Source organism: Fundulus heteroclitus, chromosome 2, assembly GCF_011125445.2.
Source record: "Fundulus heteroclitus isolate FHET01 chromosome 2, MU-UCD_Fhet_4.1, whole genome shotgun sequence".
Classification (NCBI taxonomy): domain Eukaryota; kingdom Metazoa; phylum Chordata; class Actinopteri; order Cyprinodontiformes; family Fundulidae; genus Fundulus; species Fundulus heteroclitus.
The window spans coordinates 4456572-4476131 of record NC_046362.1 but is presented as its reverse complement, the minus strand read 5'-3'; the positions used below and the strand labels follow the sequence as shown (position 1 = coordinate 4476131).

The 19560-nt window shown below is 42.1% G+C and overlaps 1 protein-coding gene across 2 annotated transcripts in view; it reads right to left on the bottom strand.

The window, feature by feature from the left end:
- Positions 1-19560, bottom strand: part of si:dkey-106n21.1 (solute carrier family 23 member 2) — an 82889-nt gene that overhangs the window by 13288 nt on the left and 50041 nt on the right. For both annotated transcript variants that reach the window (XM_036146029.1, XM_036146035.1), the window contains 2 exons: positions 14579-14743; positions 12593-12701 (listed from right to left, as the gene is read on the bottom strand). In XM_036146029.1, coding sequence (XP_036001922.1) covers positions 12593-12701; positions 14579-14743 — 274 coding nt within the window. The remainder of the gene's footprint in view (positions 1-12592; positions 12702-14578; positions 14744-19560) is intronic.

Below are 19560 nucleotides of genomic sequence, written 5' to 3'. Positions count from 1 at the left end.
TAGATTTTTCGTTTTAAATTTCAACAACCTACTTTATTACTATTGTTAGGAGATATTGCTCGCAGCCTGGAAAATAACAATAAATATCTACTAAAAATTCTCAGAGCCACAACTAGAAAAACTATTATTCGGAACTGGCCCAAACATAACTCTCTGACAGTGTAAACAAGAATGGTTGGAAAGATTAACTTTTACGTTAAGACTACAAGCACAGCTCTATGCTAGTAGATGGAATAAATGGATCAGACTCTTTAGAAATAAGTGAGGTTTACATTTGCTGCACGTTAGAAATTGAATATGCCGCTCAAATGAAAATGAAAATTAAATACAGTAGACATGGGGGGTGGGCTAGGGGAGGTAGGGGTGTTGGTCCTGGTGGGTGGTTGGCTGGCGGGCCCTGCGGCCTCTCCCCGGCCCCCGGGCTATGGTGGTGCCGCTGGAGGGGCCCCTTTCTCCGGGTGGAGCTTTCGGGGAGCGGGGGTGCCTATTGGAGTCAGTAGGGGAGCTGGCTCCCTGGGTTGGCTCCCCAGTCCTTTGCTCCCCATCCCCGGACTCCTCCCTCTGCTTGCTCCATCACGCCGCCACACATGTAGGTCCTTGGGGAGAGGGCATTACTGGAGGTTGCCACCTTTTGGTGACGTCCCTCTCCTCAATTTTATCATGCATTTTAGACACTTTCACTCCAAACATTTTCACAACGCACATTCATGTAGGCCATGATATGGGGGGGTGGGGGGAAGACGTCTGGGGGGGGGGGCTTATGTTGTGTGAGCCTCGCCCCGGGCGGCTCCCTTCACCCCCTCTCGCATTTAAACATTGAGGGTTCTGGGTAGTTGCTTGGAGGGGGGGCGCTGGCACCAGCTTTCTTCTGGAGAGGGGTGGGCTGTGCCGTGCACCCCCTTCGTTGCTCCCAGTTTTAAACACACCTGAGATCAACATGCAACAACACAACATCTGAGCGGGCGTAGGGAGGATCGGGGGTCTTTTGCACACCCCCGATCTCCGATCGCGGCACGGAGTCTGGGGCCTGGAGGAGGTGCGGGCCACTGGGTCCGGGGTCTTGGCGGGGGGCTGCTGCGGCTAGCCAGCGGCTTACCGGATCTGGGGCTGACGCCTCTGCTCTCCCCAGGAAAGGATGGGGGGCAGGGGTGACTAGGGTAAGGTCGGGGTGGGAGGGGGTTTATTAGGTATATAGTGGGTGAGGGGGGGCTCTGGTCGGATGGCCCGCACGGGTCATGTCGGCCCCCCCTCTTTGGGTGGCCTGGTCCGGGGGGCGTCTGGTCTGGGGGCGGGGCCGGGGGTCGGGCACAGGCAGTCGTATTGTTGAATTGTGGTGACCCCCCCCCCACTTGGGATTTTTGGATGTGAATGCTATGTGGGAATGTGTGTACAGCGTCCCTTTTTTTTTTTTTTCGTGTCTGTGTGTGGCGAGTGGGGCACAAGGGAGGGAGGGTGTGAATGAATGTTTTTTTTTTTTTTTTCTCCCAGGTTCGGGTCTGGTCTGTTCCCTCTCCCAAGATCTCAAGTCTCTGATAGGTGCGGAGCCCATCCCCCCACGTCCTGCCCTCCTCCGCTGCGTTGGCGGGCGCGGGCGCCTTGGCCCTCTGGCGCGCTGACGGTCCTCGGGTTTGGGGCGGGTTCCCGGGTGGGCGCCGGCCCATTCCCGGCCGTGGCTTCGCGGGGCCTGGCCCCCCGGGGGGCGGCCGGGGCCCCTGCTGCGGGGGCGGGGCGCCCCTGGGGCCTCTGGCCACCAGGGCCCTTGGCCAGGACCACTTCAGCGCGGCCGGCTGCCGGCGGAGCCCACGGGCTCATCCCCGCGGCTCTTGGGGGCGTCAGCATTGCGGTGGCTGGGGGATTTCCTCGGGGTCGTCTCTCCTCTTTCCTCGGGGGGGGGGGGGGGGGGGGGGGGGTTGCAGATTTCCTGTGAAGGCCCCTCTCGGGCGCACTGCTTTGGGGGCCCCTTTGGGAGTCCGGGTTACGGGTCCCCTGACTCCTTCCTCTGTGCTCAGGGAAGGTGGGTCTTCGGTTCTCCACAATCACTATCAATCTATTTCCTTCTGGATAATTTTCACCTAAACTAGTGCACTTTCACAAACTCCTACAGGTGCTGGGTCCCAGGTATTAAATGTTCACTTATATACAGAAAGGCTATAATTTATTTATTTACTTTCTTTTACTTTCTTTTTTAGGTATCACATTACACATGTCAGCTTAAATAATAATACATATGATTTAGCAATGGTATCAAGATGTTACACGATTGTATCTGTTGCTTTATGTCTGTTGGTTGTGCTGTTCTTTTTGTGTCTCTTTCCAGGTGATGGAGCAGACAGAGGACGTTTTATCATTCTCTTCCTTTTATCTCTTCTTTCTTTCACCTCTTCTTTCTCTTTTTTGTCTTCTTGTTTTTCTTTTACTCTCCTACTTTCCCATTGTAGTGTCCATATAATTTGAAATTCTACCCTGCAGGAATCACAATAAAGCTATTTACACGCACAAATCAAGCGGAGCATTATGGCGAAAGCTGTTTGCTCCACTTGTGAAAGTAAAATCTGTCGAACTCTATTTGGCATTGAGATATCAATTTTTATTGCCACATTGCTAGACAGGACACTGGAAAAAAAAAAAAAAGAAAAAAAAAAGAAAATGAAAATTAGGTTAATCAGTAAACTGGCCCATACCAGTGTGTAGTGTGGATTTTGTTAATGGCTCTTGGAGAATAACTCTTGCTACTGTTGTCGACACTGTTCTGTTATTTTCTCACTTTAAGATGGAAACATTTCAATAAAATAAAGTATTAAAAAAAGAAAAAGAAATGACTGAAAAGAAAACCAGGAGGGAGGGAGTATTTACCACTGCTGATTTAGTTTAAATTTTACCCAGGGCTCACATTATATACGGTGCAGATCCGGTTGTGGCGCCACAAGGAACCCAAATACCTACAAAATAAATGTGTCGACACAAACCAGCGTTCTGTTAGCTGTGACATCATTCAGGGAAGACAGATCACCCGCTATTACCATATAACACAGAAAAGATTCCTGGATCAATGTGTGCTTCTGTGCTTTTTTTGGAAACAGCTGCGACTCCGGCTGAGGAAAATGCCACAGGCTAGAACGGAAGTGAATGTGGTCCTATCTGTTGCTATCCCTCATACATGATTAAAAAACAGCCATGGTTTTCATTCTTTAGGGCAAAACCCGTTATCTGTGTGCTCAAATATCCAATTTCATCCTCCAAAAGGCAGTGTTTCTGTGTCACCATTTTGTTTACATTAGCCAAGTAAACTAAGTTGATGGGGTGGTTTTATTCTGAAATTCACCGGAATTTTATCCTTATCTAAGGAAACCCAGCAGATTGCATGAAGTCTTGTCAAGCAGCATTCACTCCTGAAGAAGCGTAGAGCTACAGGGAGAGTCGTCTGCATTGTCCATGGCTTTGCAGCAATCCCTCATACTGAGCAAGCATGAAGCGACAGTGGAGAGGAACCAGCAGACCCAGGCTCAGTGGGAACGGTCAGAGTCGGGTACCGCAACCCGCACCGTGTTCATTGTGATCCCAGGGTAAGCATACCTCATGCAGAAAAGTGCAGTTTGGCAAAGATGCAGCTGAAAAAAACCTGCTTAATAGTCCATCCAATGCTTGCCTTTAATAAGTTGATCCAAAGGTACAGCACATTGCAGCTGATGAGTGACCATGTTAGATGTAGAATTTGAACCTTTCATCCCTGACACAGTGCCAGTGTGTTTAGCTCCACATTTACATGTTTGATCATTGCTCTCTGTGAAAAAGAATACTGGAAGTGTCACGCAGTATAAACAGTGAGCATTTATTCACTGTTTAGTTTTACTTTTTTTTATAGCTATTGATGCTTTATAGCTTTGGAGGTTCTGGAGTGTTATTTGCTTCAACACAGGGTCATTTTGGTTTTACGAAGCTGCTCTCTGGACAAAACTTGTGATGGGCACGGGGAGATCATGTTACATCAATAATCTAGTTATGATCGCAGTCTACTGAATAATAATCCAATCAACTGTGAAGTGCCTGAGAATTCCTATCTCTGATAGGTTATGTCCTTGTCATGTAAAAACACATTGTAGACTTTTACCTACAAAAATTATTTACATTTAGGTGGGTAACAATCTTTGTTTTTTAACATTTACAGTAGGTAGGTAATTATAATTTAGCCTGTATGCATATGTTGATTCTGTGTAGATCAGCTAAAAATAAACACTAAATTCAAAACTGTACAATTAACTCTTGTTTTGTTTTATGTTATCGCATTATGTAATGATTACTGTTCCTGCCTGAGAAGCTGTTGTGTGCAGTTCCATGACGTCACTCCCTGCTCTCTGTTCTGCACCGGCGATCAAGGCTGAGCGGTTACGCCAGCTTTCATTACTGGAGCTGCTGCGAAATATAGATCCCTGGCTCTCCCAGTGGGTAACTGCCAGATTCTTGAAAGCCAATGTGTGAGTAACCGTCCAGTGTTCCTTGCAGAAGCGTCTCTGGGGCACAAAAACTCAACACCTATTTGCAGCAACAACATTTTTTGTGATGCACAAAACCTGACTTTGTTAAATTTTAAATAAAACAGATAGGTTAGCATAAACCAACACACTCAACATGACATTTTTTATAAGCTAAATGTAATTTAATTTTTATACATAAAATTACAAATAGAAGGTTACACTCATATTGTTCATCGATCCTTCATTGAGCCAGCAAGGACAAGGAACACAGATGGCCGCACACTATCCGGCAGAACGTAAATGTAACGTGTGCAATTCCAATATTTTGATTACATGATCATGTGCCTCATGGCTGTCTACTGAGAGCGTGTTGGGCATGTGCCCTGCGATTTCAGATGTTCATTATTTAAGCAAATGTTTGTGGGCCGGCCCCAGTATCAAGGTGCCTCAAAAGGACTTAGCCTACTGAGTTTGTCAGTATCCCGGCAAACTTAGATATATAGACACAAATGTTTATAACAGAAATTTATTGGTAAGGGAATCTGTCTTTTTTTACAATATTACTATATAAAGAATGATCCTGCCCCACTGATTATTGTGAACAAAGAGCTCCGCAGCGACATCTGGGGGGGCCAGACCCCCCTTGGCCCCAAATGCAGAGATACCACAGGTTCCTTGTATCGACCTGCCCTTGATCTGTCTCGTTCCTGATTTCTTCTGCCTGCCTTGTCCCCATGGGATACTCCTGCTGGTTTCTGATCTCTTGACACCGACCTCCTGTCTTGACTCTCGCCCACAGCCCCTTTCTGGATTCTCCTGGCTGCGGTGTATGAACCAAGCCTGGACCCCAGACATGTCTCCTGTCGCCCTGCTTGGGAACCTCTGTAAGGAGTGTGTGCCTCCTGCTAGTGATTCTCTCGCCTGGATCCTAGATTTTCCTCTCATCTAGCCCTTCTGGAAACCGCTGCCCTGTGGACTGTCTCCCTGTGCATGACCCACAAACTGACAACAGCAGGGCAAAACCATGCTTTTTCCCTGGCTAGCGTCAACAAGATTTGGATCAGTCTCCTAGTGATCCAAATCGTCTAGACGGAGCCGTTGGGATCAATCTACGGAGCCAGTGCAACCTCCCGGCATCTGAGAAGATTAGTGGCTTTTATTCAGTGCACTATCACCACCACTGAGTTGTTCTTGGCCACTAACTTTGCTCTTCTCCCTGCAGTGAACCCGTCAGAGTTCCAGTCAGTTCCAGTTCCAGCAACACCAGTCTATCAATGATAAACTCAGTTGATTTATCCAGTCTCCAGATTCTGATTAGACATTACACCATTGAATGTCACATGGTCATTCCATGCGACAATTTACTAAAAAAAATCAACATTAATATGTCAGTTGGCCATGACGAGTACGTGTAAACTTTTGAGCACAGCCTATAACCTTTTTTTTAAAAACTTTGTTGAGTTAATTCAAATAACCATAGGGAGGTGATGAGGAAATATACAGAGTTTCAATTCAAAGTATAGACGAAACATCACTGATGGTAAATGAAGTTATCTGGGGCCTGATTGGTTGTTTACTTTTCTAGTAACTTTGGTCAGTGTAATTTACAGGGATGTTTCCACAGTAGGTGGTCGATGCATTGAAAAGGAGAAAAAAAAAGACCTCTAAACAAATTCAACTCATTTGCCCTGCATGGAAATGTGTGTCAGTTACTTGGTCCCATCTGAAAAACATGTCTGAAATGTTTTTATTGGAACAGACTATTCTTAAAAAGGCTTTTGTTTCAAATCTGGAATTGCCACAAACAAAATTCAATTAACCTTTATAGTATTTGTCCAGGGCTTAAGCTGGGAGCTGAATGTCTTTGACGTTGCCAAGAAAAACTACAACCAGGTCCAGGAATAAATAAATCCATCAAAATGAGGAGAAAAGAACATTTTTTTCTCCTTTTTTTTTTGTAACTCTGAACACTCCAATGTTTGAACTTCTGGTGGCTCTCAAATCTACGTACCCTTGTTAAAATTCCAGGTTTTAGAGACTTAAAAAAATGATATAATAAATTGTTTCCAAACTTTTTCCACCAGTTTATATGGCACACATGCTGTAACAATTAAACCGTAAAACAAACCTCTAAGATGAAGAAATATTTAAAAAAAAAAAAAAAAAGTGATCTGGTTGCACACCCGTAAACTGACACTTTGTGGAAAAACCTTTTTGTTTCATTTCAGCATTCACTTTTTCATGTTACATCTTGACAAGATCCCATTTATTTGCTTCTGCCCATTTTCCAAGGTGACACATCGATTTGATTTGGTCTGGGTCGGCTTGGTTCAGTTCTACATGGGTGGTTTTCCAACACAATTCAATACCATGCCAATGTGGGCACGGTGAACATTGCAAGGTGGTGCCAAGAGTCTGACCTGTAACGTTTCTCTTCAGCCACTAAGCACAAAATTCTGTGCACCTCTGTACTGGACCACGGTATATATCCAACATTGAGTCTTCAGACTGACACGTTGCATTTGGAACCGCATCGGAACAGGCACTAAAAATAGTAACGGCAGTAATGTTTGGGTGATGCTCACTGCTGTTTTCTCACACACACATTTAAGAATTGTGGCCCATACGCCATGAACCAGAGCACATTCTCCCGTAAGACTTTGTAAGACGTTATCCAATGTTGGATGTTTCCTATGGGGTAAAAAAATGCTTGTCTCTTGTAACCCTAATTCTTTATCTACAACTACGTAAAATACAGAGATGCTGCAGAATGTTTTTGCACGTTTCTTCTGACTGATAGCTTTCTGGATATGGCTTGATTATGCACATTAGTACATGCTGGAAAAATCCTACTTGGCCAGGTTAACTTTCTTTTAGGGTTAGCAGATTCCTGAAAAAAATATTTGAGGTGTGAACTTAGTTTAATGGTTTGCACACAAACACAAGTCACAAGGTTATTTCACCTTCTTTTATTTTCTGTTTTCACATCAAATTTATATTTTCTTCCTGCTGAATTGTACAAGCTGAACATTTCCTTGAAGGTGGAAAAAGGCAGGAAACAATTTGTTCAAGACTCAGTTTTTTTAACTCTCACACCTCAAACTTTGAGCAAGCCGTTTGAGAGCCTCTGTAAGTGTTTATGCAACAATGCATTTTTCTCCAAGTACTTAGAAAATGAAATGAAAGCGTAGGCAACCCCTCACAAGGCTAGATGGCAGGATTGGCACAGAAAACAAAATCACGCTATTCAAGAAAACTTCAAAACCAGACCTACAAAGGTTTTCTGGGGGCAAAAGGGAACCCTTTGTTGTCACCAGACCCCTGAGCACGGATTTCCTCAGCTGGCTCAGTGTTGGCTTTTTATGTGGTATTTTTGACCAGCACATGGGTGAACACAGAGGACTGTGGATGCCTTCATGTCCGATGCCTCGCTTTCATAACTTCCCTCAGGCAATAAACCTCCTAATGAAGTTGTATTGAATCAAGAGCTGAACACAGCGCTGACGTAGTTTTAATCTGAACCCACTCTTGTTCAGTTAGCCCAAGACGCACGTAAGCAACCGTGTCCAAACAAGCAAATGCAAACACAAACTTTTCTTTGTCTTTGTGTGGAAACTCTTCCTGCTCAAAGAGCTGGAAGTCAAAAGTTCATGGTACCTGCTAAGTTTACTGGAACCCCTACAGTCTGTCATTTTAATAATATCTGGGAGAGGTGACAGTTTGTTTACAAAGAGCCCTGACAGGCCTCTTGTTGTGCGGGGTGCTTGAGCGTTGAGGCTGGAGAAAGACTCTGGAGAAGAGTGCTCCTTCTGATCCGGGCAGATTACAGCCACTGTCATGGGGGCCAGCCAAGAGGATTTGGGAGGTAAGCAGCCTAGAACTGAGAAAACCAGACAAGACTCTGTGCCCAGTGATGACTCTGGATTAGCACTTCCCTTGAAGACACTCGCATCACATGACTTATAGGATCAAAGTCTTATGTCTGCATAGAAGAACTGTTTAATCTTGGGGATGGCTCTTTTTTAGAGGGCCACCAGAAACAGTCTTGATGAAGCCAATCAATGTGGCGTTAAGGGAAGCTGACGGACTGTGATTGATCTGGTGGAGGTCTTCAACTTGTTGCGCATTGTTTCCCCTGTCTATTTTACCTGGACTGATGCCTTTGTGGCTAAATAAACTGAACTGAAAGTATGGGCAGTTAGGTCCAAAAGTGTTCATACCCCTGTCAGAATTAGGTTTGAAGTTATTTTCATTTAAACAAGAAGTTTATTTCTGACAGGACAGAAGACATGCATCTTTCAAAAGATTTAAAAAAAAAACAATAACTAGCATGTTTTATTCATAGTTTCTGACCAGTGTTTTGCATATTTTCACTGGTATTTTGACAGTTTATCATGTCACGATAAGGTTTAAGTCCCCGAGGTTGGAAGGCCTCTTTGTCATCACCTTAGGTTAGTTTATTATGTATTGTCAGGGACCATGTACAAAAACATTAATCTCACAATGAGAAGTGATGCTTTTAACCAGACCTAGCTAAAGTTACTTTCCATCTGCATTCCCTGGGCTAGTGTGCACAATAAAACAATGCACAAATATTAAAACAATCCACAATACAAAATTACCATTAACTCATATATAAAGAAATACTTGTACATTTCATTTATATTAGAAAACACATTTGCTAAATAGGTCAATTGGCCTCTATTGATCAATACTGAAAATACTTGGTACAGATATATAAGCAGTAATAGGAAGTAAAAAGCAAAAATAACATTAGGAGTTTTGTTGGCACAGTTGATTATTGATATGTTTTTTTTTTTTTTTTTTGAGAAAATGTTTGCAGATGTTAATCTTTAGTTTGCTCTAGGCATTCTATCAGATTCAAGTTGAGACTCAGGCTGGGACCTTCCTAAAGGTTGATTAGACCGTCAATCAGAAGAAACACATGAATCAAATTAATTACTTTAAACCTAAATCTGCCAAGAGTATGAAAAATATTGAGTTTTACTGTATATAGTTAAAAGTACTACAAAAGAATAATTCACTTTTTCCCACACTTGCAGTTCTCCTTTTTATTCCCCCCTCATTTTATGTCTCTCCCTCGTCGCTTTCAGCCTTTGTCTCTAATTTGCAAAGTACAATACATTATCCACAGCCCAGCATTTGCTGAAACCGGTACACACAAACAACCCAGAGGTACCAGTTAACCTGGACTTAACCCTGATTAAACCCTGGGTATGGGTTAAAATACTGACCTGTCACCTTAGCAGTTTAGCTCTAGCCCCTGACCTATAGTACTACTTATGTCATTCTGCTTATGCCCACACATATGCGGATTGCAAAGCATACTCAGCTTTATTAACTGCATAGTTAAATGGTTAAACTCATTAAAACAAAGGGCTGATGCTCCAGAGTGTGAAACCTAATTTTATTTCATCTGTTCACAGATGAACAACAGCAAATATCTTTACCTTTAACAATCTCCCACAATAAGTGCACTTTTGGGGCTATCAGGATGTGTTTATTTTCTCAGGTCCTTAGGCTGAAACCTGAAAAAAACATCCTGGACTGGAGAAACAAGCCAAAAACTAGAAATGTGAGAGGAATCAAAGATCAAGAGCATAAAAGAAACAGCATTGCCCCCAACTGGCAGAACTGATCCTTACATGGCATTATAAGTCATCTGATTGGCTGGGCCTGACCAACTGAGCTACAAACTAAATTAGTCTTTTTTTTCCTCTCTCTTTAACTGACAAGAGAAGAAAAATAAGTGGCAAACAACAACATATTAAGATCCGATCAGGTAAGGCAACTGTATTCTCTGTCCTTGTCACTTGGAAATCCAGGCTGAAGGCTAATGATAAACTGTTTGCCATCTGGGCCTCTGGGATTTGGCAACACCTTCCCTTTAGAAGCTTAGGCTGGCAGAACCGCTCCCATCTTTCCAAGTGTAATCTGAAAGCGGAAACACAATGGGAGGAAACTTTCTAACATTCTCCGTCATTGTATTGTGTAAGCCTGACATGAAAGCGTAGGTTTTGGCAAATAAGAGCTGTTTATCTGTGTTTGTCTAGAAGGTGGTTCCCCTTTAGCTTTGCCAAAAGTGATTGTTTTAGAATGTTCTGAACAACACAACAGAAAATTGGCACCAACACAGCATAGGTGTCATGGGAGAGTCATATCATAATAACCACATACAAGAGAATCCAATTCAAGCATCACAGTTTGTATCAATACTAATGTGGGTACTGATATACAAGTAGTGACTATTGTGGTTCCTAGGTCATGCACTGGTGAGCGGTTGGGACAATTACTCAAACAGTGCCACATCCTGACAAGCTGATACATGTCAGCAAGGTGTGGTGTTATAAATTGTAAAGAATGTTGTGCTTTCAGTTTACTGGTGGTATGGAAACCCAAGGTTAAAAGAGATAAAATCATAAAATTGAATGGTGTCCTGTAAAAGTATTCTTAGGACATGAACGTTGGCAATTTTTGCTGCGCCACAGCCAACCAACTCCAATGTGTTTTATTGAGATTTAAAGTAAAAGCAACAGAAAGTAAGAAAAGGAAGCATGGTTTTCAAAATATTTTTGCATGCAAAAATATGAAAAATATGCCGAGTTTCTTTCCTTCTGCGCGATTTAATCGACGAGTTGCCTCATTAGTTAATAGAGTTGATCTCAGCAAGTGTGGCTGTTCTGCGAATGCCTCTGAGGTTTGTTAGAGAACATCAGCGAATAAATATCATGAGGAGCAAGGAACACCGTATGCAGGTCAGTGACAGAGCTGTGGAAAAGGTTAAAGCAGGGTTAGGTCATAAAATAAAACCTAAAGCTTGAAATGAAAAGAGCAAGGCACAACAGGAAACTATCAACACATGGGTGAATGCCCTGAAAGGCCGGGGAAGGAGAACGCTGAGCCGTATATATACTCTGCAAGAACACAGAAATTTATATGCGCTAGCGGAGCTACTAAAGCAAAATTACATCACTCGTCTTGCAGGTCTGGTTTGGGTGTTAGTGCAGCTTGTTCTTGACACGTATTCTAGGCTGCAGGGTTTTCTTGTGTGCTGTCCAACATATTTTGTGTGTTTGTTTGGAAACTTAAGTTACAGTACTGTAAAAAGCTGGAGTATGAGGGACCCATTAGGACTTCAAAGGAGTTCAGCACATTTGTTCTCATGTTCTGCCCACAAAAAAAAAACAAAAAACTGTATCCTTGTTCTTGCTCCTTTGATTAAACGATCAAATCAGTATGCACAGGTCTTTAATCATTAGTTAGAGAGGCAGACAAGAAGCCTATGGCAATTCTGGTGGAGATTCAAAACTCTTCAGCTCAGGTGTGAAAACCTGGCAACACTGCTACTAATAGTTGTGTACCTCACCAATCTGGCCTTTATAGCGGGTTGATTAGAGACATTTATGAAAGAGAGCCACACAAAGTTCTGTTTGAATTTGCCACAAGCCATGTAGAGAATACAGTGAACCTGGTTGAAGATGTTCAGGTCAGATGAGTTCATGTTAAAATGGCAATATGGAATATGTTGGTGGCAGCATTATGCTGCAGGGGTGCTTTTCTTAATCAGGGAAAAGGAAGCTGGTGAAAACATGCAGCCCAAGGTAAAACAAATGATCAGTATGAACCCAAATTCATGTGAGAATTTCACAATTAAAATCCAGATTTAAATCCAGTTAAGAATACTGTCCACAATTGCTCTCCATCTAACTTAAGTTAGAGATATGTGGCAAAGAAGAATGAACAAAGACTTCAGTCATAAAAAGTGCAAAGGCAGTAGAGACATATCCTAAGAGGCCAAAGTATAAATGCAAACAACACAGAAATAAAATAATTTATGCATCTCCTTTCACTATCTCGCACTATTTTATGTTAGCCTGTTTCTGAACATCCACATTTTTATCGAACCTTTATTTAACCGGGTAAAGGACCCATTGAGATTGAGACCTCTTTTACAACACTGACCTGTAAAATATAGCATGACTAAAAGCAAAATTGTTTACAACCTTGGAATACTTCTTGTACTTTACTGAAGTAATAATTTACTAACGTGTTCCAACCTGGAAGGTCTTTGAAAAAGTGTGTCTGGGGGATAACTTTACCTGTGTCAATGATGCCTGGATTGGAGTGAAACCAGGTGGGTAACACAAGTCCACTGAAGGTAGAGAAGCCAAGGATGAGGAGATTGCGGGAAGAATTGAGGTCAACATACTAAAAAAAAGAAGAAAAGGGACATCATGTAACACAACTTGTTTTCTGAATCTTGGTAAACAAGTTTGTTGGTCTGTGCCAATGAGCCATGATCTCTATTTTGGAACGGATCTGAAATGCAATTAGACGTAATGTGGAAATAGCAAAACGCAACGAGTCAAATGCTATTTTAAGGGCTATCTACATGTATTTGATTATGACAGGTTAAAAAAGGCCAGAGTCCCCTCCTGAGTCTGATATTTATAGACTCAGAAGGGGATCAAATTGGAAAACAAGCAAGAATCTTTCAATCCCATTAGACAAAGATGGTCGGTATTCTATATCAACAGCAGCAGGTAAAGACAAACACATACAGGGTCAGCCATGAAGAGCAACATGCCCCACTTTTGATTTAACATCTCTTCCATCATTAGGCTCTTGTGTGTTTTTCCACTAGCTTAAACACTGAAACACAATACCCAGAGTTTAAGTTCAATGCTAAATCTGAACTCTTTGATATTGCAACCTGGCTTTGTGTGAATGGTACACCCTGAACTGCAGCTCCCTCAGTGTCTTGCCACATATGACTGGGACTCAAGGGAGCCATAGCTGTTCAACGCAAACAAAACAGTTGTTAGAATATCCAGGAAAAAGTGGGGGCGGACAGTATAACGTTTCAAACGTTTTACAAAAACCGATAAAACAATTTCTTTAAAGGAAAAAGGCCCCATTGGGTGGGACTCTAAACATTAATGAGATGCTGAGTTTGTGTTTTGCAAGAGCAAGGTGGAGGTCTTTGCTCTTGGTGTTGCTTTCTGCAAAAGCTTTCCTGGACTCCCTGCTGCTTGTTTTCTTTAACACTCGTTTAAAAGCAGCGTGAAACCTTTAAGGAACAGCCAAACAGTTATGGTCTTCGACAAATGAACCCAGCGTTAAGCTGTTATTAGTTATTATTGGTTATTTGAGCACTGCAATATTTTTCAGTTTCGACAAATGTTCTGCCAGATGTCATACTAACTTCCCTATAGTGGGGAAGTAAAGCCTAACGTCTAAAACATGTTCATTAGGCTCGCTATCAAAAGTAAAAAAAAAAAACAAAAAAAAACCTCAGTTAATAAAATAGTACAACGCTTTGTTACAACTACAAACAAGAACATCATTGTGAAATGGAAGGAAAATTAAAGATTTGTGTTTTGGTTTACAAATAAAAATATGTAAAATAAATATGTCCATCATACTAAGCCCCTCTTTATTTAATATTCATGAAGAACCTTTTTGCTGCCATTATAGCTCTAAGTATTTTGGTGTATGAACTTTGCCAAAAGACTGACATTTACTGCCTATTGTTCTTTCCAAAACAGCTGAAGTTCAGTCTAATAGGATGGAAAGTGATTGTGAACATTGGCCTGGGAAAATACATTTGTTTATTGACTCCCATAAAGGCATTTAAAGAATTACACCAACACGTGGTGAATTAAGTTCTTTATAAAAAGTAAAACAAAGAAGTTGAGGAAAACTGCTTTTTATAACAAATTTCATAACAAAATTCAGGTTCAAGGTAGTCTTTTATTTTACCAAAATGTTTTTTGTGCCTGGATTCAGTAATATTAACATTTTGGGGTGTAAATGACTAGTATTACATTTAACAGCACACGTTTCTGAGCTGCATTGGAAGAGCGGGAAGAGCAGAGATCTGATCCATTAGCAGGTTGTGACTGTGTTTCCAGCTTCCACACACCACATGTTCGTGTACCCAGTTGGGTAAGACATTCATCCACTTTAGAGACTGAGAAGTTTGTCCAATCTTCTTTGCAGTGCTTAGAATTTAATCAAATTAGACAAACAGCGAAAGTGAAGCGCCTAAAAAGACAAACAAAAAGCCAACCTAATGTGTTTACCTGGAGGTTGGATATCCCCACGGCTGCAATCATGCCAAACATGACCAGAAACATGCCTCCAATGACTGGGTCAGGGATGGTGATAAAAACTGCTCCAAACTTGCCAAAGACGCCCAGAACAATCATCAGAACTCCGGTTGTCTGGAGGACCAACCGGCTTCCAACCTGAAATGAAATAAGAAAAAACACATGGCAACCTGTGATTATATTTAGATATGTATGGTGAGAGACCAAGACAAGAAAACTGTGAATAGCATCAACTCCATTTATTTTGTCTATGATTTAACCGGTAGTTTTTGTAATAGAAATCTAAAATCTTGCTAAGATATTGTAATCTGGCAGGAAGTAAAATACTGGCAATAAATGGATTTTGATTCTTATGTGTATCTTTTGACGTTTACAAACGTCCTAGTCCCTCTTATTGACTACCAAAGAGGTAGCGGATATTTCTAAGTTTAAAGCCCTTGCAAACTTTGTGTTGGGTTCTTTGCAGTCACAGGATCTCAACTGAGAACAGCACAACCTGGTAAAAGTTTGCATTAGTCTCCAAATGTCTTGCAGTTTTTGCACTGATGTTTTGAGGAACAGTGATGTAGTTCTCTAGACGTTCAGAGACATGAATCACTAATGATGCTGCTCTAGTAAAAAGCACTAAATATGGAATAAGTTAAGCTGGTATTTCTTTTGAGCTTTAAAAAAATGCTTTTGATATTTGATTTAAATGTAAACAACAAATAATCACGTCAGCCTCATGTTGTTTTTAAAAAAGCTTAAAATTGCCAGTTGCCAGTAAAACCCAGTTAGACAGACATTAGATTTCTCTCACCCAACATTGTGCGTGCATTCAGTTTACCTTCCTTCACCTCTGTTTGGCATGTCTGAACAGATAACAGTGTAATGAATCCTAACGTCACACATAAGTGACTGTGTTTACATGCACTGTAGTAAAAGTCTGAAAAAGTGGAATATTTCATGAAGCAGAACGTGTCACACAGTTGATTTAGGTGTTGTAATAAGCACAGGCATCTGTGTAGGATGACTCTATGGGTCTTTCAGTTGGGCTTTAAAACTGAATCCCTGCATGATTTTTTTTTTTTATTATAAACCAGTCTTACTATGAAGAAAGGAATGGAGAGTCACCTGTTAAAGTTTCAGTTAGCAGTTTATCTTACAATGCCATACCTAGTTGTGATTCACTTGGCACAGGTCCAAAAGGCAAGACTGGTTATTTTGCAAAGGGTGATAAGTTCACTGCAAAACAGGTTTAACAAATTAACTGTGCTTTTTCAATCAACACCCTCAGCAAAACAAGAAAGTATCTCTAATAAATACATTATTTATTAGAGGAGTAATGGTGGCCTAGTGATTAAGAGAGCAGGGCCTTGCGTCCTTGAGAGTCTGCGAGGTTTCTGGTTTGACTCCCACTGACAGCCACTCTGGATCCCTGAGTAACACCCTTAGCCCCACAATGCTCCCTGGGTAACGCACAGTGGCAGCCCACTGCTTCATAAGAGATGGGTTAATGGCAGAGGACAAATTTCATTGAATGTATGTTACAATGTAAAGAAAGATTATTAATATTATTGTTTAAAGAAGAAGAGATTTAGGCTAGGTTTTATCATGCTACTGTAGTGTTCACAGCTTTTGCTGTGCCTCTGTGTTTCTGCTGCTGCTTGCTGACATCATTCTCTGCTCTCTGGACTGCTCCAGCAATTTTCCTGATTGACTGCACCTGTCATCGTCCTGATTACTGGCGCTGCACCAGCTGTGGGCGGCTCTACTTAAACATGCTTCTCCCTGTGCTCAGGCGCCAGATTCTTGAAAACCTTAGTGTGAGTAGACCATCCAGCGTTCATAGCCGGCCTTCCTGTGAGTGATCGTGTTCGTGTTTTGGATTCCTGCCTGTTTGCCTAGCCCTTATCGGACTCTCCAGTGGTTCTCGGTATCTGAACAAAGACTTGTGCCTGTTGCCTGATTCTGCCTTCCTGCCAAGCCTGTCTGTAATTTTGCCTATCGGATAAACTTTGGATAACTGGACCCAAGACTGAACTCTGGACTAGCCCGTTGAATTTTCCCCCTGGAACCTCTGCCTGTCAACGTCTGCTTGTGTATGACTCTGGACTGTCTCTGGACCAATGCCCCTGCTTCTAGCCGTCTAGGAATTATCCTCGGCCATCTATTATTCCCACAAACTGACACAGTCCTTGGATTCAGCACCACTTCTTGGATCCAAACAAGAGCTGTTCCAGTTCCTGAAGTTCCCGCATCAACTACTCCTAATCGTTGATAAAACCTTTAAACGCACACTGACGTCAGTTGAATTATAGGGTCCTAATCCAGTAGCCCTGTGAGAGGTATTCAAAAGGTGTGGTCAATAGGTTTGCAAATGTCATGCAAAAGTAGTCAGGCCCTTTGAGGTTTATGTAATTCTGTCACTTTACAATTAAAAATGGGTTTCATTTATACTTTCATTGTTTTATTTAAAAAATTTGAAAAAAATGTGACATAACTTGACCTCATCATGGTAATTAAAGCTGCAGTTTTAGGGTGTTTCTCTGTTGGTATTGCACATCTATAAACTGATATTTTGGTTGATTCTTCTACAGAAAATAACCTAGACTCAGTTAGAGAGAAAGTACAATGTCTTTGAACAGGATTTATTTTTATTTTTGGCACATTCTTAACCAGATTTAGGTTTGGGATTTGACTGAACTATTCTACCACATTTTTCTGTTTTAATATAACTATTCAATCATAGCTCCGGTGAAAAATGAACCCAGGCCTCAATTTCCATACAGTAATGTATTATTTTCTGGTTTGTCCATCCTTCCATCAACTTTGATTAATTTCCTACACCCTACTGAATATAAAAAAATTCAAGGCAGGCAACTTCACTGTCCAGAAGACTAAGAAGGTGTTTCCCCCCATAGCCATTGACCAGGCCCATGAGCAAATAATTGCTTGCATCTGTAACAGTGTTTAATATGCAGAGGATTCCACTTGTCAAATATTTGTTTGGTTCAGGTATAGTGGGGAGAAACAGCACCCTCTACTGGTAGTTGACGGTGATCAGTGTGGTGGACACGAGGACCTCGTTGCCAGTCAGTGAGTGACGAGCACGAGGTAGGTTCACTTAGGGGACACTCTGGTACAATGTATTGTATCACTGTTCATGTACTTGTTAGCCAACTGTAATATGTATGTAGATTAACGAGGATGTTTAATGTATTATATACTGTATGATGTATTCAAGGAAACTATTAGCTGTGTTAATACACCAGGGAATGTGTCAGCTAGCCTGCTAATAGAAAATGCTGTCCCTCATACGGTGCTGTTGCTGTGGTGACGAGCCTGAAGACTGATTCTTTTCTATATTCCATTTCAATGCAGATAACAACCTTTTTTACTCATCCTGTCTCCTGGCCATCATTATAAACACAGTGCAGAGAACGAAAGAAAGACAGATTGCATAAATTAAACGTGGAGAAGGAGAACTAAAGGTTACACATCAAAAGAGATGGTGGTGCTGTGGGCCTCACTTACAACCCCTCTGCACTGCTGCGATGGATTGTAGCAGCACCAGAAGTTGCTCAATCCATAAAGGAGTTTGAGATTAGCTCCAAAACCATGGGGCAGACGAGATGGCACATCTCACCATGACCAAACAACAAGCTTCCAGGTCACACTTGTTAATGATGTCCACTCTCTGGTCAGTGCAATGGAAACGTTTGGAAACTCTTTTGAAGAGGAACTAAATTGCTGTTGAGGCAGTAATCAAGGTAAAGCAGATAGCAGAGTGCCATTTTGAAGCTTTCACTAGAGAATGCTTTGCTGAAAGAATAAAGTCACTGGATGGTACTATACAAAGAACTAAGCTGATGGGGTTCAGCTCTTCAACTGTGAGGGGAGTATCAAAAGGCAAACAGCAATCGATCACTCTCAAACAGAACAAGGAGCTCTTTTCAAGGTTGTATATTGCTTGAAAGACCAGAGAAGGAACCCATGAGGATTTCTTTCGACATTAGAACCCGCCATGTCCCCCCGGCACTGTCTGATGATTGATGTCTACGTCTTGGACAGAAGAGTGACCTCCTTTAATGCTTGGAACGAGTTCATAGTCTATACTCTGAGGGCACCAAAGTAACCTGCACTATTGTAGATGGGGCAGCTATTATTCAGATGCTTAAACCAAATTCTGCCAAGACCTTCCATGAGTACACCCATGGCATTTTCTTTCCATACCTCAATAGAAAACTTGAAAGTGTGTCCAAGCTTGATCTGGAGTAGGACCGCTTCGAAAGCAGCTACAAGAGCAACGTGTGGTAAAAGGGTGCAGAGACATGGGATAGATACTGCAGCCAGTCCAAGGAACTATCAAAACTTCCTCAGAGTTGAAAGCAGTAAGACTGAGTTGTTCAGCCTACTTTCCAACGCTCTTCTCAAATGGCTTGTGCAGGATGACAAATAGCTTATTGTCACAGATGGCGTAGAAGTCCACAGCAAGCCACCATCTCCAGATATGTCTTGAATTGCTGCATGCACATACAAAGAAGCTTATAGCCGCATGGCCCATGCAGCAAGAAATGGCCGTCAGAAGATCATGACTCTTACTGTTGATACTGATGTGGTGCTAGCTGTGCCAGTGGCTCAGGGTCTACAGCCAGGTGATGAGATTTAGCTGGCATTTGGTGCGGGAAAGTGTTTCTTATACGCACCATCCTATGAAATTGTAACAGGTCTAGGGCCTGAGAAGGCCCACACACTACCGTTGTTCAATGCATTGACAGTCTGTGACACTGTATCAAGTCTTGTTGGTCATGTGAAGTAGATGGCTTCGGATGTTTGGGCTGTTTTTCCTGAGCTTACACTTGGTCTGTTGAAACTATCCTCTGCTCTGGATGACATACCACAGGAGGTAATGGCCACAATAGAGAGGTTTATCATCCTGCTCTATGACCATATCAGCTCATGCACAGAAAAAA